Source organism: Zootoca vivipara, chromosome 16 (assembly GCF_963506605.1).
Source record: "Zootoca vivipara chromosome 16, rZooViv1.1, whole genome shotgun sequence".
NCBI classification, from domain to species: Eukaryota; Metazoa; Chordata; class Lepidosauria; order Squamata; family Lacertidae; genus Zootoca; species Zootoca vivipara.
Genome location: NC_083291.1, coordinates 33,267,689 through 33,293,193, shown reverse-complemented (window position 1 = coordinate 33,293,193; position 25,505 = coordinate 33,267,689). Strand labels below are relative to the sequence as shown.

The window sequence follows — 25,505 nt, the reverse complement described above, 5'->3', positions numbered from 1 at the left end:
AGAACTGCTTTATTGTGGCACAAGCTAGTCCACAAAAGCTGATGCCATAATATAGCAGTTAGCCTTTAAAGTGCCAGTGGGCTGCTTTTTTGCGGCAACAGACAAATGTAATGGTTACTCTCTGCAAAGGTTCTTTCTCATAGGCAACCCCCTAATACATATCTGTGGCTAGCTCACTTTGCCCCACCCTGCCTCTTATTGTAAGGTAATTGGACCCAGCTTCTATAAAGAGTGTGTGGCAGCCTCCCAAGGGTATTTAGTCAAGCCAGATGACTCACACAGCCACTGGCATTCACACTTCATGAGTGTCTAAAGGTCACTTGGGCAACTTAGGTAAGAGGTAGATCAGAAAAGTCTGACCTACTTCAAACTCAGTTTGTTCTGCAGTGTATGCACAAACCATATGAGACATGCAATTGTATGCACACACACACACACCCAAAAAACCCCACACACATTTAAAATGAAAAGTGATTTGGGGAGGTTGAGTGGAAGATCAGCCAGTGGGAAGGAGGTGCTTAACCCTTTTCTAACGGGATTTTGTTGTTGCTCCTATTTGATTATGGTGGTTATATAATTATGTCTTGGGGTGTGTGTGTGTGTATGCCCTCCCAAAGTGGGTTACAACAAATCAAGAAAAGACAACATTCAGATAGTTAACAGTAAAGGAATTCTTTTTTAAAAAGACCATTATAAAACAACTGGAATACAGCTTGGAGAATAAAAATATATAGGGTTTTCATAGAGTACAGCCCAGAGAGAGCCATATGAATTTCCTTGGGGAGGGCACGCTAGAGGTATGGGGCCACTGTCCCTGGTACTACCCAGCCTAGAACTCGAGCTAGAGAGCAGAACCTTGGGGGTGCTGGTCTTAAAGCTTGGACAGGTACATAAGGATGGAGGCTTCAAAAGCACCATGCTATGAGGGAAAAGTTTTAGGGACTGAGGGTTAAGCACCTCCTTCCTATTCCTCTTTTACTCAAGACTGCAGTCTCCTGCTGTGGTTTTCATTAAAACAAATATCAGTGAAAAGTTCAAAAAGCAAACAAAACAAAACAAAAACATTATGTATGGTTTGTCCTTTGTCCTAGAAATTAGCTTTTGACCATCCTCGGGGCTCCTTGATATGTGACCTCTGACATACAGCAGCAGAGTATGGTATGGCATGGGGGCCTCGTGCGATTGGTGCCTTCAGTTCCTTGGAGTGTAGATCTCCACACTGGATTCCGAGGTGGCGTATGTGACTTTTTTTGGGGGGGGAGTGGGGGGAGCCTGGCCATTGCTGACTTAAGTGGAATGCTGAGTTCCTGTTTCTTGGATACAAAGCTTCTGTTCCAGGATCCAAAATTTTACTTGCCTTTTTGGTTTATTTTACTTTATTTTATTGTGGAAGAGCATCAGACTGCTGGCTCGTATTTAGCTTTATGGTGGATTTTTTTCCACTCTCGGATCCTTTTAGCAGTGAGATCACTTGACCGCCTTTTACCCACTGCTTTCTATTCCTTCCGTGTTCCAGCCAAGTCCCCCATGCTTGCCATGGCCACTTTGAATTCTAATCCCTTCCTCAAAAGAGCATGCAATTCTTCTCAGTTTCGTTTCTTATCTACACTGCCTGTGTCTCATGATGGAATGGTAATAAGCATTTCCACGGGTAAGTCATACATATTGGTGTGGGGGATCTGGGGCCTTCCAGACGTTGCTGCACTACCGTCATAGGCCATGCTGGTTGGGATTGATGGGAGTTTGAATCCAACAACATCTGAAGGGCTTCTGGCTGCTTCCCTATCCCCAATCAATGAATGCATCACTGGTCGAGATGCTTATTAGCATGAGCATTAGAATAGTGAGAGCCCTTACCTGTTACTTCTTCCCACTCTAACATCAAACCATAACAGATGTTATCTGAATATTTGTCAAACTGTGTACCCATCAACTGGTCATTTACTCTGCCATTTTAAGGTTTAGAGAAGTGGCTCTTTTGCTGTGGTTAATATTTCGGCTTTATGATAACCAGAATTAGAGGTGATCTGGAGAAAGAATCGCAGGGAGTCCTTAAAGGGCACCCTTGCCTATTGGAAATGTCAATTATATTTCATTAAAGTTAATGGAAGAAGAAAGCCGGTTAAATGTGTAAAAAAGGAGCAAACGGTTAGTCACCAATCGGAGGTATTTTAAGTTTTAATTTTTCTTCATCCTACATCTTTTATCTTTTCCTTTTTTCTTTCTCCCTTCTCTCCTTCTTTTCCCTTTCTCTCTCTCTCTCTCTCTCCTTTTCTCTTTTTTGTTTCTTTTTATTTCTTACAATTTAAGTTTCTAATCCCTTTTAGGTTTGGTTGTTAGTTAAGTTATTTGAGTTACGTGAGCTATATTTGAGTTATGTTATGTTATATTATGTTTATGTATTATCGGATTAAGTTATGTTTCTTTCTGCGATATTTTCTTTATATTCTTGGATTATTTTATGCTATATTTCCTTGGAGTGTGGTGTTATGGCATGTAATGTTTTAATAATTGAAATAAAAAACTTTTTAAAATTAAAAAAGAGGAAATGTCAATTATATTTCTAGTTGCGTTTTTTTTTTTTTTTGGTCAATCCCGAATAGAAGTGGATTGGAAACGGTGCCCCCTAGAGGTCGATGGGAAGCCATGTATTGCATTCCCTTGTCCACATCACCAGCAGCTCCTAGGGATGCTGTAGAACTGGCACTATTTAGCGGAGGAAGGCCCTGGTCACTTCCACATGACCTGTTTATTGAGCGTTCATCTAGATTTGTTTGCACAAATTTTGCAGGGATGTGATACGATGCTCATTATTTACTGAGCAATCCCTCCCAATTTGTTGGTGGGGAGGCAATATGATGTTGTGCCAAGCAATTGTCACCCCATTTTCTTTGCATTGTCTTTACTGCAAAAAGTCCCCTAGACTTCTTTTGTGGGAAGCCCGTTTGTTGTGCGAGAAGCCCAAATCCACTTTGTGCAACCTGAATTTGCTGGTATGTGGTTAATCCCACCTGCAAAGACAGCAATGGTCCAGAACCCAGAGGTGTCCCAAGACGTTTTGCTGTGTCAGTTGCCGGCCGTGAAGTCCCTTACAGTAGAGTAGATGCCGAGGTTCAACTTGCTCTCACAACAAACCTCATAAACCTCACACATTGTATTTGGAAGTGACTTCTTGTCCCCTGTTAACTGCACAATCGGAATCTGCTGGTATGTGCCTGGATCTATCCCACTTGCAAGTTATAAGTTATCTGGGATTACCCTCTTGACTGTCTATAGTCCAAAGGCTAGTTCACAAGCCAAGTCAGCCAGGGATCTAGAGTACACATAGCCAGTGGTCTGGACACATTATAACCCTAGCTGCTCTCCAGCTGCCTTGCTTAGGCAGAAATGGTGGAAGAGGCACAATAATGCCAGACAAGGCTGAGCAGTTTGCTGCTGCTGCTGCTGCTGCAGAACCACCACCATCAGGAATAGGAGCTACCTTGAAGGGGGCAACAGAATGCAGTGTGTGTGTGTGTGTGTGTGAGCGAGAGAGAGAGAGAGAGAGAGAGAGGCGGGGGCGGGGAATGACAGGGGGATTTTATCATTTGCCCCTCCCTTACACTGTGGGAAGGGTTTTTTTCCTGTTTTGTTTTTAATTATTTACTTGTTTTTACCCTGTCTTTTATTCTGCGAACTGCCCTGAGATCTCACGATGAAGGGTGGTATATTAATAATAATAAGAATAATTAAAAATAATAATTGCACTGTCCATAACTCCCACCCAGAAGAAGGGCTGGGGGAGAATCCCCATTAAGATTCTGATAAAGTGGGCTGTAGGCTATGAAACTTTATGCTATAATGCATTCATCAGTTTTTAAGGGTTTTGTTGAAATAGGAGGGTAAATTCCTCCCCATCTCCATCACTGCAGGAAACTCGATCAAGCACGCAAAGCAGCCCGTTGCTAATGCCTTTTGGGCCGCCGCATGCTCTTGCAACAGCCTCAGTTTAGGAGCTCACGTTTGTTATTTGGGGCACTGGGTCCTTTCATTTGCACGCCAAGTTGGGCTGCAAGCTGGGCAGACCTGGATTCGGTTCAAATCCTGCCTCTGCTATGGATACAACGGCACATCTACACTGCAGACCCACATTGGATTAGGCGTCATACCTCCTTTCCCCATGAAAGCTTAGCCAGGGGTCAGCAACCCTTTTCAGCCATGGGCCGGTCCACCATCCACCAGACCACATGGTGGCCTGGACTATATTTTGAAAAATAATAATGAACGAATTCCTATGCCCCACAAATAACCCAAAGATGCATTTTTAATAAAAGCACACATTCTACCCATGTAAAAAACACGCTGATTCGCAGGCTGGATTGAGAAGGCGATTGGGCCGCATCCAGCCCTCGGGCCTTAGGTTGCCTACCCCTGGCTTAGGCTGTGTGTGTTGGGGAGGGGAGTAGGCAACTCTGGAAGAATTCTCAACCATTCTGGAAAACACAATTCCCAGTTATTATTTGGGGGAAGTCGTGGCCCTGCCAGTGCAGTCCTCAGAAATCAGTCACATTGACTTCAATGGGGTTTACTTCCAGGTAATGGGGTCCAGAATGGCAGCCTGGAGTGGGGATAAAAGGCAGGGTTTCTCTGTCCTCCAGACCTGACCTGTGTACTGTATATGCATTCCTGGGGCCAGCCTTTGCGTCTCAGTTTCCCAAAGTGAAACGCTGAATATGGGAATACTGTATGTAAAATTACACGTGTGTGTAACTTTTTTTCTCCTTTTTTTCCTGGATAAAACTTTTGGTTATTTTCCTCTTGTGCATCCCATCAGAGGCCAAATAGCTCGTGTAAAAGCAGGCCGGTTTCCTCCTCGCAGTCGGAAAGACCAAAGGGAAGGCATTCTCTGCCTGGCCTGGGACTGCCGGAGGCGCCTGGTCATCACTCCCCTCCGAAAGCAGCAGCAGACTCGGGCGGGAAAGGATGCGCGAGAAGCGGGGAAGGAGGGCGCGGGGCTTGAGGATGGCACCGAAAACCACCGACGGCGTCGGGACTGGGATGTTGCTCTCCTGGAGCGCTTTCGCCAGCGGAGCGAAAGAGGGGAAACCCACCCCAGAAACCCCCCCGGTCCAGGTCCTGGCCTTTTGAACCTGGATCGGCGGCGCAAGCCCCTGCCCCGTACCCGGCCTTGGCAGCCTGGCCGGCGGACAAAGGAGGTCTTTCACGTCGGCTTTCCTCGGGTGAAACTTCCCTCCGTCTTCGCAGGAACTTGAGCCGCCCTCCTTCCCTCGGCCGGCCGTGGCCTGCGCCTCCAACTGGAGCAGCGGGGCCCTGGTTCCCTCCGGCCGGAGAAGGCGGCCTTGCTCGACGGCCGCAGCCGGCCTGCTCCGCTTCCTTCCTCCCGCGCCGCGCCCAGAAAGTATTCTGCGGCCCCCTCCTCTTTCCACAGCGTGATGGGACCAAGCCGGGTGCACATCTTTTTTGGTGGGTGGGTGGGTGGGTGAGTTAGTGGCGGAAGATCCCGACTGCCCAAACGGGCTCCCCGTCGGGGCCACACTTCAGTTTCAGGCGCAATTCCTCCCGCCCTGGGATCAGGGGTCCCGCTGTGGTCTCCCGCCTTCTTTTCTCTCAGGAGGCCACATGTGCCTCAGACCCCTGAATGGCTGAACCCCCACCCCTCCGAGTCCGGGCACACCCTACACCCCCCAAGCCCCTGTTCAATCCATCGCGGGGCCGTGTGCCTGTGCATGTGCGCGCGCGCGACGGTACAGCCGTCGGAGGAGCAGAGCTCTCTCTCTGCTCGGGGGCTCCCTTCGACTCTCGGCTCCGCTTCTGCCCCAGGGGGGTGGTCTCTGGCAGCGCTGGCAGCTTGTGGTTCCCAACTAGCAAGGATGAGGGCAACCGAAGGGCACCCCACGGCGATGCCGAAACCTCGCAGACCTCCCTAAAACTGCAGAACACCGATTTCCCTCAACCAGTTCACTCTCCGACTGCCTGTCCCTTCGGATGTCGCCGAGGGGAGAGGAGGGAGACCCAGGCCACAACAACTGGCACCACCAGCCCGCCTCGTCCCACTTTAATTTCTTGCTTGGCACCAACGGGAGACCAGCGCTTTAGCCAAGGTCTCTCTCTTTCTCTCTTTTTAAATCTTAGTGCCCACGATCCTCCTGCCTTCTTCTTCTTCTTCTTTTTTAAAAAAGCCTCTCTTTCTGCGTCCGTTAGCCATTCCCGCTCCCCCGCACACCTCTGTAGCAAAAGCAAAAATCTCCCCAAACGGGGGTGGGGGTTAGGGAGAGACGAGGAGAGAGAGAGACCCTGACTAGATGGCATTCATCTTTCTGTGGTTTGGAGATTGCCATTAATATCTGCTCTTCAAAGGAATCCGAAACTTCCTAACGAGCCAGGGAGTGTTTCTGAGTGCAAAGTGTGCGTGTGGTTCCCCCCATAGCTGCCAAGTTTTCCCTTTTCTCGCGAGGAAGCCTATTCAGCATAATGGAAAATCCCTGAAAAAAGGGATAACTTGGCAGCTATGGTTCCCCCCCTCTCCGCGCGCCTCCGGTGTGCGGTGTGTGTGTTGTGTATGGGCGGGTGGGGGGGCGGCGAGTGGGAGGGAGGGAGCTCTCAAAGGCTGGACTCTTTTTTTCCTCCCTCCTCGCTCTCTCTCGCTCTCTCTCTCCCAAGGCAAAAGTGTTCTCCGTTCCAAACTTTGTCTAAACTTTCACTTTCAGAGCTCCGAGGCGGGGTTACAGACCAGCATGGAGTAGAGCGAGAGGCAGCGCGAGAAGGAGCCGCCGCCGCCGCCACAGCTACAGAGAGAGAGAGAGAGACGCGAGAGCACCCAGCGCCGCCGCCCGAGCTATGCCGCTGCTCGCCTTGTGAACACCCAGTCCCGCAAAAGCAAACCCCCCAAGTAACCATGTACTCCCCATACTGCCTGACCCAGGTAACCAGCCAGCCCAGCTCGCGGTGGAGGGAGGGAGGGAGGGGGGAAAGAGAGGGTGGCGGGTGGGGGGGAAGAGTGCGCCTCTTTCTCGCTCCCTTGCTGGAACAGGCGAGACAGAGGAGCCGGGGGCCGCTTCTGTCCGCGGTTTGCGCGTTGTGTTGTTGTTGTTGATGTTGTTGTTGTTGTCTGCCCTCCTCCCCTCCCCTCTTTCCTCCCCCCCCCCCCTCGCAGCGCGGCGCTGCCTCGGCTTCCCGGCTGCCTCGCTCGCTCTGCCGCGGCGTTTGTTGTCGCTGGCGCCGCCGGTGCGAGGGTTGATTTCTGCCTCCTTTTGCGCGCTTTCGCTGCGGAAGAAAGGGACCCTCGCGCCTTCCCTCCCCTCCCTCTCCCCCTCCCTCCCTCTATAAGTCCTCCTCGCAAAGGAGAAGGGGGGAAAGGGGGTTGGAGAGAGCCGAGAGGGGAGAGATGGCATCTTTCCAAGCTCTTTGTTATATTCGCTGCACATGGGTTTAGGAGTTCAGAAAATGGCGCTTCTCCCAAATTTATTTCAAGAAATGTAAAGAGAGGGGGGGAGCATGGGGTGCGGGGGGGGAGGAGGAGACGGGAAAGCGGGCTGGGTGGCCAAGTGGCGAGCTGAGACCCTGGTTGCATTAGGGGTGGGGGGCGTCAAAAAAGAATGTGCGAGAGAAATGCGAGGTTGCCGCTCGAAACGGGAGAGGGGGCTGCCTTGGGCGGGCGGGCGGGGGGGAGAAGCAGGAGAAAGAGAAGTTTCTAAAGTTGAGCGATTTTGAGATATGCCTGTGCTCTCCGCCCGCGGAGAAGTGCCGTCGCACGTCGAAGGTTGCCCTGGGTGGGCATCGGAGGAGTTGCTGGGGAGAGGGAGGAGGAGAGGGGGGGCGCTGGGAGGGGATTCCAGGCAAAGGCGGCGCGCGGGCGGGGGGTGGGGGAGAGAATCTTTATTATTTCGGTGGCGGCTGCGTTTAGTACCAACCTTGACTTGGGTCTCTCCTTCCTCTCCCCCCCCCCCCGGCCTCCCTCTCTCCCGCCGCTTCGCGAAAAGGAGCTTAGGCGAAAATCAGAAACTCCTTACTTTATAGCGGGGTGGGGGTACTTTTATATTTTATTTCACAAGCTACACTTCTCTCCCCCTCCTTTCTTGAACGGGCACAGGTAGATGACACTGTTGCCACAACTCTCGTCCATTTCGGGCCCCCTCCGTCGGTTTCCTTAAATAAATAAGCAAACGCTCCAACGGCCCTTCCAGGAATGCAGGTCGGGCGCACTCGGGGTGGGGGAGAGAGAAGAGGACTTTTGCGCGGCGCTGTTATTTTTCTGCGAGCGAGAAAATTGGCGCCATTGGGGAGAAATGCGGTTCCGTAGCGGGAGCAGCCAAACACGCTCCCCCGCCCCTCCATATCCGAGGAAGCGCTCTTGGCATATTTCTGCTTTGCTCCGTCTTAGTTGCCGGGGGGGGGGAGGAGAGAAGGGAAGAGAAATGTCCCAAACCCACTTTTTTTTAATGGAGCGCAAAGCAAAGCGCCCAACCCGACCTTGCTTGGCTTGCCCGCTCAAGTTCTCTCCCCGAAGCCGAAGTGCCTGGCAGAGTCGCCTCGGCGCGGCGCGTCCCAGGGGAAGGAGAGGCGCGCAGAGAGTAGCCGCGGCGCGGAGACTGGCGCGCGCGCGCAGGGGCGGGGGGGGCGGCAGAGGGAGAAATTACTTTGGAAATATATGTAATGAGGAGCCGAGAAGAGCCGGAGACCCGCTCAAACCCCCAAACCCCACCCCTCTTATGCCGAATTAGGCATCTGGAGGGGGGAGAGAGTTTTGTTTCTTGCCATCGCGTGATAAGTGGTGGTGTGTGGACATCAAGAAGCGCGATAAGTGGACGGGGAGGGCAAAGCTCAGCCTGGAGAGAAAGGGGTGGGGTGAGGGGCAGGGGGATAGTCCAGCAGAATAGTAGCGATGATAATAAGAATAAGAATTACTACGAAGGGCTGAAGGAGCAGCCTGGACCTCGCCGCCTCTCGCCTGCCAGACCCGCAGCCGGGTGCCAGCCTGTTGAGTCTCGCTCTGCCCCCCCCCTTCCAATCACTGGCCCGCCTGAGTTGCGACGGGTCCGATTGCACAGGCTGCTCGCGAAGAAGAAGCAGCTCGCTTCTTCCCAGGCCGACGGGGATCTCCTTCTCCCCGTCGTCCGCCCAAGCTCCTTTTCGCGGTCCGGCGAGGGCAAAAACATTGTGCGCGGCGGAGTGGGTGGGAGGGAGCAGAGGCTCTGGGGTGGAGATCAAGGGGTCCCGGGTCTCTTTCCGCGCAATTAATCTGGCTCGCCGCGCGAAGCGGGAAAAGGCAATCCGAGCCGGAGCGAGCGCGGTCTCACTTCGCTTCCAGAGCCGGAGGGAAGTCGAAAGTTGAGAGAAGCGTTTCTGTTGTAGCTCATCGCACTTACCGGTACACAAACACCCCCCTCCCGAATTCCCTCCGCTGCCCCTATTAACGCGGGAATCCAAAGTTGTTTTTTTAAAAAGCCCCACCACTTTACTTTTGCGGCCCCCAAAATTATATTTGGAAATCCCACAGACTTATTTGAAAGGTCGCCTCGGGTAGACGCACAGATGCACATATTTAGGGGAAGGGTAGAAGTAGCTGCGCCTCTTCCACGCGTTGGGCTTGTTTTTAGCGAAGGCAACCCGAGGTGCGTGAAACTTGGAAGCCCCGTCCAGAGGTTCCTGACCGGTTGCCTCCGAAGCAGCTCGGCCGGCCTCCCGAGGTCGCGTCCCGCGCGGAGATCCGTGGCAAACTTTCTGCCGCCTTCTCGGGGGTCAAAGGGGGAAGCATAGCTGCCAAGTTATCCTTTTTTAAAAGGGATTTTCCCTTATGCTGAATAGGCTTCCTCACGAGAAAAGGGAAAACTTGGCAGCTATGGGGGGAAGACGCTGTCGCGGCAAAGCCCATCTTCCTACACGAACTGTTCTCAGAAATATTGGTGACTAGGAGATAGTTTTCAGGGTTGGATTTGGGGCGCAGCGTAGGGAAAGAAAAGCTATATTCGCGTGCGAGGAGAAGTGTTATTTTTTAACTCTTACAGACAAGTGGCAAGAAGAGTATCAATTCTGAAATACATTTTTTCTTACCCCAACCAAGTTACAATTTTAGCAGCGCGTTGTTGCTCACTGTTCTGAAAAGACCTCTTCCATGTGTAGCATATATAGGTATATATTATCTATGATGATGAATATAGTTTGAGGGATTGAGCTACGTTCCTACACTTATATGCTTGTCAGAATTGGTGGCTCTAAAACGTTGTGCACAGAATATGTTTACAATTAAATATATTTATTATTACCTCTTTTTTTAATATAGCTTAGTGCATGTGTGCACACATGCATATGTTGTTGTATGAAATGCAGAACAACTCAGGCATATACCATTTTATAAATGTTTACACTTCCTGCACTAAATTCCATATTATAAACAATTCCTCCTTTATTTTGCTTTACCCAAACATTCTTCCAGTGGTACATCTAAGGGTGTCATGCCTGGTCCCACTTGCAAACTCCTCCAAAAGTAGTGCATGAAAAATCCAAATAGAAATATCAATATAACAAAGCAATAATCACATGTAAAACATGCACAAAAGCAAAGTTGATACCTAAAAATCCTACTGGCAGATAATTAAATTTAAAATGCCTTTATTGGCATATAATTATTTCTCTGCCTTTTGGAGGCTACAAATAAATATTTCTTGAGGTAGCTAAGAGAACAACCCTAAACACCCTAAGGCTGGTTCCTCAACAACTACCTGCTTTTTATCTCAGTTTGTTTAAAACAACCCAGGGCCATATTTATTTGTTCAGTTAGTTTAATGTAAATTTTCCCCATTGGCCCATCTAATTATAAAGACAGATCACAAAACATTGAAACTTATAAAACAGCCCCAAACCTATAAAATAGCTCTGGGAGGAAGGGAGAGAACCTGAAGATCAATCAAAAGAGAGAAGTCCATTAATTGTTAGTATAAGGAGATGTACACATATTTCTGTAGCATATGCGTCACTCAAGCTGTGCTTCATAGTAATGCAATATAAGGCCCCTTGTTAGTATTTTGTTTGCTATCTGTTTTAGTGTAGATGAGTATCTAACTTGCAAGGCCTATGGGCAAAGCGAATTTAAGGTGGCGGTTTTGAAAAGAGGAATCCTTGTGTTCAGTTCTTTGCTTTTTGTTCTTGCCCCTGGTTCAATGCCAAGGCAGAGAGTCCAGTTTCGTTTCTGCCTCTGGGAAGGAAAACCTTGTGCTCCTTTAAAGAGTTGCCCTTTATTTGTGCCCGATGAATTAAACAAACTTGGCTTGAACCATGGTAAATGCCCTCAGTAGATAAGAGAGGCTTCTCCCTCCCCCCCCCCCCCGCCACCCCTTTGAACTGGATTTCTTTTGTTACGATTTTGTAGGCCTGGTATTTTGTTTCCCTTGTGGATATTCATGCTGCTAGTGACTACCCTCCAAATCACCCATCCCATTCTGAACCCTGTAGCACACCCATTTTTCCCCAGGTGACATTCCATTCGCTCAACTGATGCATCTCATACCATAAAGAGGCTATTTGGGAGCCCAATCCTGTCCAGCTTGGATTGACCCCAGCTGCCTCTTGTACTATAACCAGGTTTGATCCATTCAGTTAGCTTGGAGTTTTGGTTGCACAGCTTTTGACATGCGTTTGTGTTTTCGGCAGCCGATGTTTGCCCAAGTTCCCGGGGTATTGTACACAGACCTGAAATTATCGTTGTACCCTCGCAGTCACATTTTTCCTGAAGTGGCCACCACCACAGAAGTGTTTCATTTATTATGTGGTGGAATGTTGGACTATTTTGCACTTCCATTGTGGTTCCCACGTTAGATCTGTTCTCCTTTCTAGAAGTTTGTTATCTGAGACTTTAGTTTTGCAGGGAGCTCAAAGCACACACAACGTAAAATCAGGCTGCTAATATTGAATCGACACACAGCACGTAGAATGCCATTTTATTTGACGGGTGTCTGTGATGCAGCGGAGGATGCGTATGTGTAGGGGTCAGGGTTACAAATTTTGTATAACTTCCTAACATTATTTGCAATTCAGGATAACTGGGCAGGTTTTCACAAAGGGCCATATCAGGCAATATGTGTTTTTTTTTGTGCATGTCTAAAATAAAAAGAAGCAGGCAGACTTCTTTTTGAAAATATGAATCAGCAGTAGTTACAGAGTTGGTTTGGATCATGGTTATAATCTATATTGCGGTCTTGTGTTGCCACTGTATCTTTTATGCACAGGTAACCCTCTAAATAGTACAGAACAGATAGCCTCTAGGGGGGTAGGGTCATATAGAGCATTAGTATATAACATGGAATACCCTAACGCATAAAAGATGGTGAGTAACATAATGGCAGAGTGTGTGTAGCACAACAGAACATTTCTTGTCTGCCTTCAAACATTTTTGCCAATCTAGATGGTTGCAGGAGCCGATCTGAGAGATGCAGCCTGTAACCTCGTGCAACATTGTCCAGAGTGCAGGTGTGAATCTGTCTGAGTGTGCACAGATGCCCCAATATGCTCTGCAAAATTACAAGGGGTTTTGGAACACACGCTTTGGGTGTGACTGGTGCCGATATTCCACTTTTGTGCGTAAATGTAGAAACTCATTCAGATGTACATGTTAGCAGCACTTTCTAGCTATCTATCTGTTCTTCACATTTAGAATGGCTCAGAAACTACATTAAGAAGCTGGCAGTTCATTGGTAAATGTAGGCCTCAGCATTGCAAATATTGAAGAAATTGGGACTATAATATATTTATTATATAGTCATACGACAATATCTTAATGAGAACAGTTGTTTATGTGCAGATACCAAGACATTAAGAACAAGATATGTGTGATATCAGTTGTGTACAGTCAGAGCAATAATTGGCTGTAGAGATGATTGAGGCCCTTCTATGGAATTGGTTTGAAATATGGAATAGAGCTGCCGAACTGTATACGTCAGTCGCTATTACATTCCTATATTTGGTGGATTTTTAAAGTTAGGGTGAGTAGCTTATTTTCTTTGACGGTGATCTTTTATTTGTCTAGGCTGCATTCTTATATCTGCAGTTGGGAGCAAGTCTTGTTGAACTCGGTGGGAGTTACTTCTGAGTAGACTTTAGGACTGCACATTTCCCAAAGATTAGGGCTGTATAAATATGCAATTAAACGTACATATAATTACTGTACATAGAAAACTGATGCAAACCAGACAGTTAATGACAGTATTTGCTAGAGTTTCACTACCCCGTCCCTGACACTCGGACACTAAAAGTTGACTGGAATACTATGAAGTATTAGCATTTCTTTCTTTCTTTCTTTCTTTCTTTCTTTCTTTCTTTCTTTCTTTTTCTTTCTTTCTTTCTGTCATTTCTGCCTTTCTTAAAACTAAAAGACAAATCTTTGGAAAATGACATTGTTTGCCAAGAGGGGACTTGAATGATGAAAACAAATGAGCTAATTCTGTCCAGCCTATCACTTCCCCTGGCTCTGTTTCAATAGATTGTTTGCAATACAAAAATATAAGATTGTCTGGCAGTGCAGAAGACTATTCTTTCTATCTGTTTTGGAGTGCCTCGCACCCGAGTCCTGTAGCAAATTTGGATGTGTTCTCATGACGTCTATAGCTTGTTGCTTTTCCACTATAGCTTCAGGACTGATTCTGTGGGTGCTTTTATTTGCTTTGCATTGCATTCTTCTGTGAACGTCGTAGGAAGAATCTCCACATGTGCAAGCAACTGTTTGAATGATCAAAAGTGCTTTATAAAGCTTTGACGTGCTGGAGCACCCTAATCAAATCGACCAGACGTTTCACAAAGCCTCGGAGATGTGACTACTCTCTTCTATTCAGCTCTTTCAGTTTTAAGGAAAAAATTTATCGGCTGAATTTTACATGTCCCTTCACCTTTCAAAGGGAATTTGGCCATAGATTCTTTTCTGGGGTGGGTGGGAATGTGGCTGGAATATTTCCATTAAAATGTGAAATATCAATAACAGATTTCATGTGTTTGTGTTGTGGGCTGTGAGGACTGGATGGAGAATTATATATGGTGAGTTATGGTGAGGAAAATGGAAAGTATCAAGATATAGGCAAACACAAAGCAAAACTGAACAATGCACCAGGCAATAAAGGAGTCTGGAATTAGTGAGGCTATAAATAAACATTTATGCAGTGTTGAAACGAGCATTCAGGTGAGTTTACAAACAATTCATTAAGATATTTATAAACTTTCACAGTTTGGGACTATCAATAGAAACTTAATTGCAAACTGTAAACAACTTTTCTTTTCATGTGAATGATGAACGGAGGCTCAATAAATGGGTTGTTTTGTGTCGTCTTTTTTTTTTTTGCTCTGGCATTTTATTTATTTTTTATTTTTGGTGTGTACAATGCATACCAAAAACTTAGGATGACTAATTCTACTGAATGGATTCTTTCCCCTCTTCTACTACTAGCTTTTGAAAGCTCCAGAGATTTTGTTTTTGAAAGTTGCTGTCAGTATTAGGATGCAGTTTCTAAATGCTGCAGGAAGAAAGGTGAGCCGCTCGGCATTTGATTGCATAGCTTATGCCGAAAGAGCCTATAAATCAATGTGCAAGATATTGCAAGAACAACGTGCTTAATTGGGCCATTAGTTGATAACATAATGGCACATACTGTACTGTATATATATATTTGCAGATGAGCTTTGTATATGGTGCAAGCCTGACCGTGTACCGAAGGTGGGAGAAAGGCCTATGTGGGAACTTCAAGGAGCTTGCTTTCGCTGACTGTGTGGCTGCAACCACAGCAGAATGGCGTTTGCATGCATTTGTTTGTGTTTGGTGCAATGCTCACTGTATATTTATCATGGGTTCCTGCCATTTAGAATAATCTGAATAGGAACCGTCATAATCCACCACCCACAAGATTTGGAAATGGCCCATTGTTTTGAATAGGGCAACTCTGGAGTAGACTGCAACTATAAGCAAGAAACATTGCACATATACCTGCATGCATATACACTTGATAATGTGCCCATAAAATATAAACATATGCTGGCATACCTGCCTTTGTCTTACTACAGCGCCACACTCCCCTCGCCACACACATGCATTTTAATGTGTAGGTAGGTATGTGCTTGCATGTAGATAGCAAACATTCATGAAGCAAATTGTTATCTACATTCCACATAGACACAAACCTACTGCATGTATGTTCTTTCTAGCCTATGGATCACACACGATTATATAAATCGAAAAAAATCCCACTCCATTTAACAATATTCCCCCTTGAATATGTGCCTGTTTGCATATATGTTCCTCTTTACATGGAGGATGTTGCCTTCCTTTATTCTTTATTTTTTTAACCAAGGCTGGTTGAAGGCCTGGCACATGCAGCGCTTCACACACATTTCAACGTATGGATCCTGATTTTTGGGGCAGCTTCCACAGACTTCTGTTGGATCTGGCAGACAAAATGCCAGCCCATATGCCTAAAATCTATGCATGGAGACTTGTTTATTCGAGCTCTGATTCTCCAAATAACTCATTTATCCAGAATGAGGTCATGTTCCCAAGCGTACAGCAAATATGGCAAGAAGCACTCAGCTTATCCCAGCCCCTGCTAATCTTCATTAAATCCACGTCCCCTAATTTTGTTTAGCTAACCGTTGCCTAGCCTCGCAGTGACTGTCTGTGGGGCGCAGAGGTGCTCCTCTACTCGGCTATTCTTTCAAACTTCTCTCGTGCTCTCTCCCTCCCTTTCCCAAACTTGATTTATAAAATGCAGAGTTCAGTCATATCCTGCCCTAGGCAGACGGCGTTTTCTCAATTGCCTCTGGGTTTCAGGGGCTCGAGGTGGTGGTGGGAGATGGAGGGGGAGTTTTGTCTGTTTCCATCCCTCCGTCTAGATTGTGCAGATGTTTGCCAAGTGATGATGTTCCTCGGTACGTTGGGGAAGGAGGCAGCCATCCTCAAGTCTGCGGCCTTCATGCATTATGCACTGCTTTTCCATATGCCAAGTAAGTAAGTAAGTAAGGTCCTTGTCATCAGTGGGATGGCGAGCAGCCCGCCCCTTTTAGGGCCTGCGTCTAAATGCCACTACAAGGTATAAATCAGGTCCCTGAAAGGGCTTGGAAATTCTTAATCACTGCTTCAGATGCTTCTGACTGTTGCCCCTCGTTAGGGACCTTTTGAGAAAGTGAAATGCTGCCTCTTCGATCCCCCCAGCCAGTGAGTTAGGGGCACAGAATTAACTGTAGGGCATAATTTCATTCAACAACGCTGCAGTTTGGGTAAACAGAGGAACGGCTTGTATTGGATTACCATTTGATTTCAGCTCGCTAGGTGTTTTGGATAACTGAGGCCTGGGGATAATAGGGGAGCCTGCTTGGTTGTTCCACCCCAACCACAGAATCCTTTGTGGTATTAATATGGCGGTTATGACTCTTGCAGTGGTTGCAGTGGATTCTTAAAAAGTGTGTGTGTGTGTGTAGAGAGAGAGAGAGAAAGAGTCATGCATCTTTGCTGGGAGAGTTAGGCAATGCCAGGAGAAAGATAATGGGGAAAGACAGTGAAGGAGCCAAATGGCATTCATAATAAAACCACAATCTTGTTTTGGAGGACAGGGAGAATTATAATTTTAAATTTAGCAGCACCCACCAGCTTGAAAAGCCATGCCCGTGATTTCTGAAAGGTGGCATCTTTAGCCAAAGCCTGCTTACTTTGACTCATATTCATCTGGAAAATCTACTGCCCGTCCCCCTTTTCCGTGTAATTTGTATAAAGAAGAGGTGCTGTGATGCCCCTTTTATGTGTTAGCAGCTCTTGGAAAAGTTCAGATGGATTTCTCATGACTCTAGGAAGCTGCTGAAAGGAGCCCAGAAAGCTGCCTTGTACAGAGTCAGACCATTGCTCCATCTAGCTCAGTACTTTCCTTGCAGACTGCTAGCATTTCAGATGGGGTTTTCCCCCCCCCCCCAGACCTATTGGGAAGTTGGAGTTGGAACCTACTATATTCAAAAGCATATCGTGTTCTCCCACAGAGGTGTTGCCCTTCCCCATATGATAATGGCTCTTCAAACAGGGATATTCCCCAGACCTGCTTGGCCTATGAGAATGCTCTCAAAGGGGCACTTTAGCATCCATTTGCTTTGCAGACATGAATTTCCTTCTCTACTGGCTGCAGGCCGTACAAAGTGGTGAAAATGACTATTCCTCAGATGAGCAGGATCTGTGCAGTTCAGCCTCACTGGCAGAACAAGACCTTTTTGCAAAAATCACAGAGGCCCGCTGGCGTTCGGTCACATTTAAGTTTTTCACCTTCTTCCCCAATAAATCTAAGAACTCTTTTGCTGCAAAGAGGGCATCTTCCTGTCAAAGACCTATCTATTCACATATGTATTTATAAAAAACAGCTGTGGAGGGTGTGGGTTTTTTTAAACCTTAAAAGAAACAAGTCCAGGGCGGTTAAATAATTGAAAAGGACTGAAATTTCAGAGAGAATACCAAAAGAGAAAATGAATGAGGGAGGAGGTTTGATGGGGGTGGGAAGAGCAAGCGTTGCTTCATAATTGATGGGGGGGCAAAAAGCACTTTTTTGGGGGGGGAACTCTGGCCCAATAACATTCCTCCTGGAGAAGGGGGAATTTTGTCTGGCTTGTTAGCCCCTCTCCCTCCCCACACTGTTGCTTGACAAGTGTTTAAATATGCATGGTGCGCTAAATGAAATAAATTCTGAAAGTGTAAAGCAGTGGATTGCTATAAATTTATAATCTGCACCTACTGGAATTTGCACCCAGTGAGGCTGATTTACTGCACAGATGAGAGCAACTTTACTCAAAGTCTATCTATGGCAGCTTGAGCTGGCTCCGTAGCCCTGCCTGTCTCTTTGGAGGGGAGTGGCAGATGAACCCCAACAGGAGAGAATGGATTTGAGAATAAAAGAAGCAAATGGAGGCTGCTTCTAGCAAGGGAGAATAATTTTCTGCCGATCGTTGCATCGTCCGGTTTTAGCAAAACCATTTGTATCATACGAACTGAAGCGCCTCAGGTTCTTCAGGGCGCTCAGGTCCAACTTAGCGCGTGGCGAAACAAAGCAAGCCATTATCAGGCCCCCAATGGCATCCTGCGACATCATGAATTTGTTAAGTGCAGTTGTATAGGACATATGTACTTCGCGGCACAAAGTAACAAGCAAGTATCCCTTCTGGCTTAGAAGTTTCCTTCTAGCAAGAGACCATGTATGTGTCTGCCCTTGGGTAACATCAAATAAAGCACTTTTTAGGTCTGATGTGGGCATTGTCAACCAGAAGCATTTTTTTACACCCGCCCCTTAAATGGAAGGGACAATTTTAGATTATTTTTTAAAAAGTGGATTCTATGCGTTAAATTATGTCCCAAGCATCATCTCTGTAATAGTAGTTCTTAATAGTGTTAACCATTGTCTCTCTTTTTTTGCAGACGTGTCACAAGCACAGGTGTGCAATATTATAGTGAAATATTATATATGTCTAATACATTCATGAAACAGAACCACATGCCTTTTCACCTCCAGACTCCCATTCTTTAAAAAAAGCCATATCATCATAATTAAAACTATGCCTGGAACGGCTTGCTTGGCGAGCAGAAATTCAACAGGTACAGTGCATGGTGGAGCCCCCGTTATCTGACTTTCTGAGGAAAGCCTCACCTGTTGGATTTCAGCCTTCTTAAAAGAGCAGGAGCATTGCCAGGAAAGGAGAGGAGAGGGTTATTTTTATGTTTGAAATATAAGCTTAATATCTGGATGGGGGGGTATTGTTTTACTCTGTTAGTATGTTATGCATTTTCATGTTTTTATATTGTAAATCGCCTTGTGATTTAGAAATTTAATTAACAACAACAGCTTAATATACAGGAATGTCTTAAGGAATAAAATATTAATGGAAGAGTGGAGTTTAAAATATTTTTTGCATAGAGGCAATTTTGCCAAAGGGTGCTAGAATGATGCTGGATGTAAAAGGGGAAGGATACTTTGAAAGAGAGCTGAGACGGGGTGGCATTTCATGTCTGTCTGTGTTAACATTTCCCCCTCACTAGTCCTGACTTCTGTGATATTCTGGCTTTTCATATTGAAATATCCTACTATATTGCACCAAGTGGGGCATTTTGGACCACGGCATCTTTCTGTTCCACCTTTATTCTACGTATTCACAAGGTGTACAGTCCAGCCGGAAACTCTTCTGAACAAGCCCCAAAGAAATGAATGGGAAGCATGGAATGGCATTGTAGTGATTTGAGCATCTGCTCCAAACTCTGGCGGGAGACTAGAGTCATGTACATGTGCTTAAGCCATGTATATATGTCTTAAGCGTGTCTGGAGCTGGTAGATTTGGCCACTCAGAGAAAGTGGATCCACTGTTGCTTTTAGGGAATTTATGTTATCTGCCCACTTTCACCCACTCCTGTGGTGTTTCCCTGGCAAGGCAAGGACAAGCCATGCATCTGTGTGGGAGGGGAAGCATTGTGTGGAACTAATTTACAGCAGTAGCTAAGACTGGGGGGGGGGTGTGATAATTAAGACAGTGTGACACATGGGTTTGCTTGAGGGAATGGCCCTCTGTTCTCTAATTTAGGTGGGCAAGGAAAGGGGATAGCTAGATTTGCTGGATAAGAGCCCTCCCGTTCCAAAGGCCCTGCCTGGAATAAATTGCTCCCGCATTGCATCCGTCACTATGAAGTGGGCCACGGTTATTCCCATTTTACAGCTTGGAAAGTCAAGCTGAAACAAAAGGCCCTGCCAAAGACCATCTAACCGGTTGGTTTTGAATCCAGATTCCCAAAACTCAACTCTACTTAAGTTGCAGCATGCTTTTGAATCGAGAGCCACTATCCCCAATTCAGTTTCTCTGTCACTGCTGAATGGGTTTGTGAAGAGCAGGTAACTGTTTCACTGCTGCCCCCAGTCTGATGCCCTCCAAATGTTTTGGACTACAACTCCCATCATTCCTGACCACTGGCTATGCTGGCTGGGACTGAGGGAGGACACTAGACAGAGGAGGCTGCTGTGTCATAATCTTCAGCTCCTGGGTTGGGATTGAAGCCTCTTGCCTTCAGATCCAAAAGCCACCAAATGCAAAGAAGGATTAGTTATGGGTGCCTAATACGAGGTACTTGGTGTGGAATTGCTTCATTCACTTGCTTGTTTGTTTTTATCAGGCATCCACACAGCACTGTTCTTCAGTCCTTGTCATCCTATATTTTTGTGGTGGTTCTTATTGTTTCGTCGTTTTGGTTTCAATTATTCACTTTTGTTTTTATCTTGCATTTTATTCTGTGAGCTGTCCCGAGATCTTGTGGTGAAAGCGGTGTACAGTGGTACCTCGCTAGACGAATGCCCCGCTAGACGAATTTTTCGCTAGACGAATGGATTTCGCGATCGGAGGTTGCCTCGCAAGACGAATTCATTTTGTGAAAAATTCGTCTAGCGAATCACGGTTTCCCATAGGAATGCATTGAAATTCAATTAATGAGTTCCTGTGGGCAAAAAATAATAACCAAAAAAAATCAATGCATTCCTATGGGATTCGCAAGACGAATTTTTCGCAAAACGAATTGACTCACAGAACGAATTAAATTCATCTTGCAAGGCACCACTGTATGAATTTAATAAATAAAAAAAATATCCCGCCTTTTCTTAGGCTTCAGAAAGTCTGATTCCATTGCCTCCCCCCCCCCCAAAAAAAACCAGAGGAGTGGTACAATTTCAACAGCTATAGCTGTATTTGGTACTACTTTTCCATCTTTTGAGAAGGACAGGGTTTTGACATGGGCAGTGATATATCAACAATGTGAACCTACAGTATCACAGCTCAGCACACATTCATTATAGCATTTGTGGTGGGCGCCATATTTGTTTTTTAAAATTGATATTTTAATTGTTGCTAAAACACTTTCCTGACTCTTTCTCTCTCTATATATATATTACTGAAAGAGAGATATAGTGCTGTAATAACATAATGCTAAGAAAATTATTATAGTACCGGTATAGTGTTATAGCACCATAATAAATTAACACTATAGCAGTATGGTGTTACAGCACTGTACCTCTCTTTTAGACGGGAAAATTAAGGGAATGTGTTTTAGCGATAATTACTGTACGTTTGATTTAAAAATAAATAAATGGGGAACAATGCTTATACTTAATGGGTGATGAGCACACATTCGTGGCCCCACCCACAGCTGCTATGTCACGCTTAATGGGGTAGATAGAACATAGTAAAAGCACACTGCCACCTATAGTGTGGAAAGTGAATTGCAGTTCCACTTGTAGCTTATAGCAGAAGAGCAATGATTGGGGAAGCATTAGGAATCACCCACCCATTTTATCCCGTTCTTCACATGAAAAGTCTCATAGAGCAATACAGTGGTACCTCTACTTACGAATTTCATGCATTACGACTGCACATTTGTAAGTCGAAAAAAATTGTAAGTTGAATCCCATAGGAATGCATTGGGAGAAAAAATTCGTAAGTAGAAGCAACCCAATCTAAAAATTCGTAAGTAGAAAAAATCCTATCTAAACCGCATCCAAGATGGCGGAAGGAGCTCCGTTCGTAAGTAGAGGTACCACTGTAAAAACAAAAGCAGTACCTGCCCACATGTTTGAGATCTAAAACATACAACACAAAGGAGGGGAGAGTATGGGGAGGGAGGAGGTAAAGAGCAAACTTGGGCACCAGGACTTAAAATGAATGATTTTAAATAAATACTATATTTACAATTTAAATTTATTTCATGACTTTATATACCACCCTTCATCCGAGGAGCACAGGGCAGTTTGGTGCCACCCAACTACCTCTTTGTTTTTCATCCTGACTTCTGCCCCCTCTAGGAAGAAAAAGTCACCAAATTCTGTCCTCTTTGAGATGAGTGGTCACTTTTCTACATTCTCTCCATCTATTATTCCTGTTGACCTCTCTATTCCAAATAGAGCTGTGCTCCCATGGCCATACTCCTGTGATCATCCTGATGTGGTGTTGTGTGTGGATGTGTATTGGGGGGGGATTTGTGTACAAATATGTTTCCAAGAGCCGTTGAATGGGAGAAGAGAGCCAAAATGGGCTGGTTGGGCAGTATGGCTTATTCCCCAGTTTCGCCTAGTCCAGTGGCACCAGGCCTGGAAGCATACATAGGATCTTTGGCCAGATGGCTACAGACCCAGCTTTGCTTTGCTGGCACTAAGATTATCCAAAACACCCTGGGGAAAGGGGAGAGCCCGTCCTTCGCAACCCCTTGGCACCACATGCCACAGATCACGGTCAGTCGGTCAGAATAGTTCATACTGCGTTGTGGATTTGCGGCCGTGGCTGACCACACACCTAACCATGTGTGATTGTGTGTGAATGCTTGGGAAAAGAGCATGTAGCCCGTTGTCGGAAAGTATGTTGTGTGTCTTGTGCATTGTGAAATTGGGGTGGGAACAACAGGACACTTCAATAGGGAGAGGAAGGTTTCTGAAAAAGAGTACCGTACTAGCTGCAACCATTGGATCTGACGACTGAACGACAAACCTTTAGGCGCAGGCCATTATTAATGCCGCCGGACAAGGCGGCATGGAGATATGCTTGTTGATATGTTGAAAATAATGGGTGCAATTTAGCTAGAAACGCAGCGCATTTTTCACCATAGTGGGGCAGATTGTGACTGGGTGGCGCTTTGTGGCCTCTCAGTCCGCTGTCCAGCTGCTGACCGTGGAAGGGCATCTTCTGCTGCTCTCCGTTCTGGCCAGACTTGGGCCGGACAGCCCTTTCAAACAGAGGGCTGCTTTAAAAATGGGGCACTTTCCAATGTCCTCCCGCATAATTTCCCTGACCCTCAAACCACACACCCTTAACCTAAGGTTTGGTTTTGCCGGAGTGGGGGTGGGGGGGGAGGGGAGAGCTTATCCTGCTATTTAAGAACCAGGACTTTGATAGCTTCCCACTCTTTATGAGCTTTGTTTTGGGTGCCTTGTCCTCTGGAAGGTTGAATGACGATAGCCTGGAGAGCTTCCTTCTCAGCGCTTACACTGACTCTCCAAAACACTCCACCGCATGAAATCTACCAATTGATATCTACATGGTTTTTTTGGCTGCTGCTGTTATTTTAAGAATATTCTTAGGTGTTACTGGTTGTTTTTTTAATAACTCTGACTATTGTGATTTCTAAATTGTTCATCACCAACTTGGGTGTACTGTTAACAGCACAACAGTGGCACAGAAAAGTGTAAACATAAACAAACGAATTGTTAGAGGATCATCGGTTCTTGTGGATCAGACAAAAGGGTCTGAATTCCTGCATTTTAATTTCCGTTCTGTCTGAACGTGGCCAATGAGCAACTCCTTCAATAGACTTGCGCCACTGCCACTCGGCGAAACAGGTTAGGCTGCAACCCTCTGCCTCTTAACACGGAGTAAGCCCCGTTGTGCTATTTTTTTATTCATTTAAACTGATCAGTTGTTTTTCTAGAGGAAAAGCAAGCACCTAATACATTTAAATGTTTTTTTTAAAAAAGCTTAGAATCATTCAAATATTGGAGATGCACATTTGTGTATTTCTCCCCCCCTTCAAAAAAAAAAGTTCTTAAGTAGAAATAATATTTAAAAGTTGGTCAAAGAGTTGCTGTTGTTTTGTTGTAATTTTAGGAATTTTTTATCCTGAATTTAATGAAGCAAAATGAAGCAAAAATTGAACGCTGCCAATTTTTAATTATTTTTTAAAAAATAATATCTTACTTTAGTTTCTCTGGAAAAGATCAACAACAACAAAAATTATTCCAACTGCCCAGACCTATTTCTAGTCATTCTTTAATTTTTTTTTAAACTTTCCGAATGTTATTTTCTTTTTTTGCTACCCTTTCCCTGAATACCTTCCATTAAAAAACACTGGTTTGGGTTAAATGTATGTCTTAATGGGAAAAACTGTTATTATGCTACGTTATATCTAGTCCATTGGACACCCCATCATGTATATCCCGAGCATACATGACAGGATTTTGGAGACTCATCCTGCTTGTTAATGTGCTGTCCTGAGGTGCTGCCTTCCGCAGCAATGGGCTGAGGTCACATAGAGCGTCAGAGGAAGCGGGTTGGATTTCTTGACCCTGCTCTGCCCTGCAGATCTCCTGCTGTGGTGTTCAGGAGGTATCATTTCACTTGCGTCTGGGATTGGGGCCTTTCTGGGGGCAGAGCCATAGCCATAAGTCAGCTTATTTATAGGTCTCATTTTCCACAAATACACTGGTGTCAGAGCGATGACAGTTTGGATACAGTACAACGGTACAATAGCCGGCGCATAGACTATGCCTATCTTCTGTCTTCTCATTTGGAAAGCAAAGCAGAACAGCCCCTCCCCATTGTTTTTACTCGGAGCTAAATGCTGGTGTCTTGTAGGGTTCCCCAGCTCCTCTTTTTGCAATGCCAAGCATCCCACATTGACTGAACGGGACGTATTTTTAAAATGGATCTCGCGCCCACCAAGACACACAAGGTTAAATCTGAGCAAGTTGCTCCTGGGCAGCAGTCGTCTTCTTTTGCTCCAGCGCAGGACAGAAGAATTGACTTGGGGCACCGACGAAGGGGGGGGGGAGACACACACACACACGCCATAATGAAGGCAGATGAGCACCAAACAGGAAAGTTGCAATTCTGAGACAAGAGCTATGCCTAAGGGTATTGCAACCCCCCCAGGATTGCAGTAAATAGCAGCAAACTACACCTTACCCCCATTGACCTGATTTAAGCTATAGGCAGAAAGCTTAAAAGCAGGGCTGTGAAGTGTAGTGAGGAAGCACACCAGTGAGACCATGCAAAATGGGGGCCGAATACAGTGCGATGTGCCAGGTAGCTGGCCTTCGTAATTTGCCCCGTGTAGCAGTGGCTCAAGGAGGAAGAAGATGGGCAGAGCGGCTCATGCCAGGCCTCTGCCGAAACCTTGCTTCTCTCTGTGGTTTTCCTCTTGTTCCGAGTCTCCTGTCCCCCCCCCCCACTCCCCTCTCTCTCACACACAGTGTGCTCTCTAGAAGAGGCAGTTGCACCCGCACAGAGAAAGCTGCCGCCTTTTCTCCTCTTTCTTTCTCTCTCCTCTGTTCTGCTGCCGACCACTTTTTGGCTCCCGATGAATATCTCCCTCTCCACTCCCACCCTTGTATTTTGGCTCCAGCTTTGGCTGTGTTCGCTCAGAGCCAATCTCCTGACCTCCAGGGGCAACCACTTTGCAGCAAACTTTGTCATTCTCCCCTTTTTTTGGGTGGTGGTGGGCGGGGGAGGGAGGTGAAATTAAGCGCCTATTCTTTGTGGAAATGAGGAGATATTGGGGAGGGTGCTGGCAAAAGTATGGGTTTGGGGAGAGGGGCTGCTTGGAGTTTCCAATCTGCAGTCAAAACTGTTCTAGCTGGCTCAACAAGAGAGGGTGGTGGGGAAGACGGGGAGGAATGAGGGGGCCGTAAATGTGTGTGTGTGTGTGTGTGTGTGTGTGTGTGTGTGTGTGTGTATGTGTGAGATGAGATGGGCATCATCTCAGTAGGTGTAGGAGG

At 46.1% G+C, this 25,505-nt stretch overlaps 1 protein-coding gene across 1 annotated transcript in view; it reads left to right on the top strand.

Annotated features, from left to right (window-relative positions):
- NFIX (nuclear factor I X) overlaps nucleotides 1-25,505 on the top strand; it is a 246,160-nt gene that overhangs the window by 49,898 nt on the left and 170,757 nt on the right. The window contains 1 exon segment of the mRNA XM_060268739.1: nucleotides 6,708-6,922. Within this exon segment, the coding sequence (XP_060124722.1) occupies nucleotides 6,896-6,922 (27 nt within the window). The 5' untranslated portion in view covers nucleotides 6,708-6,895.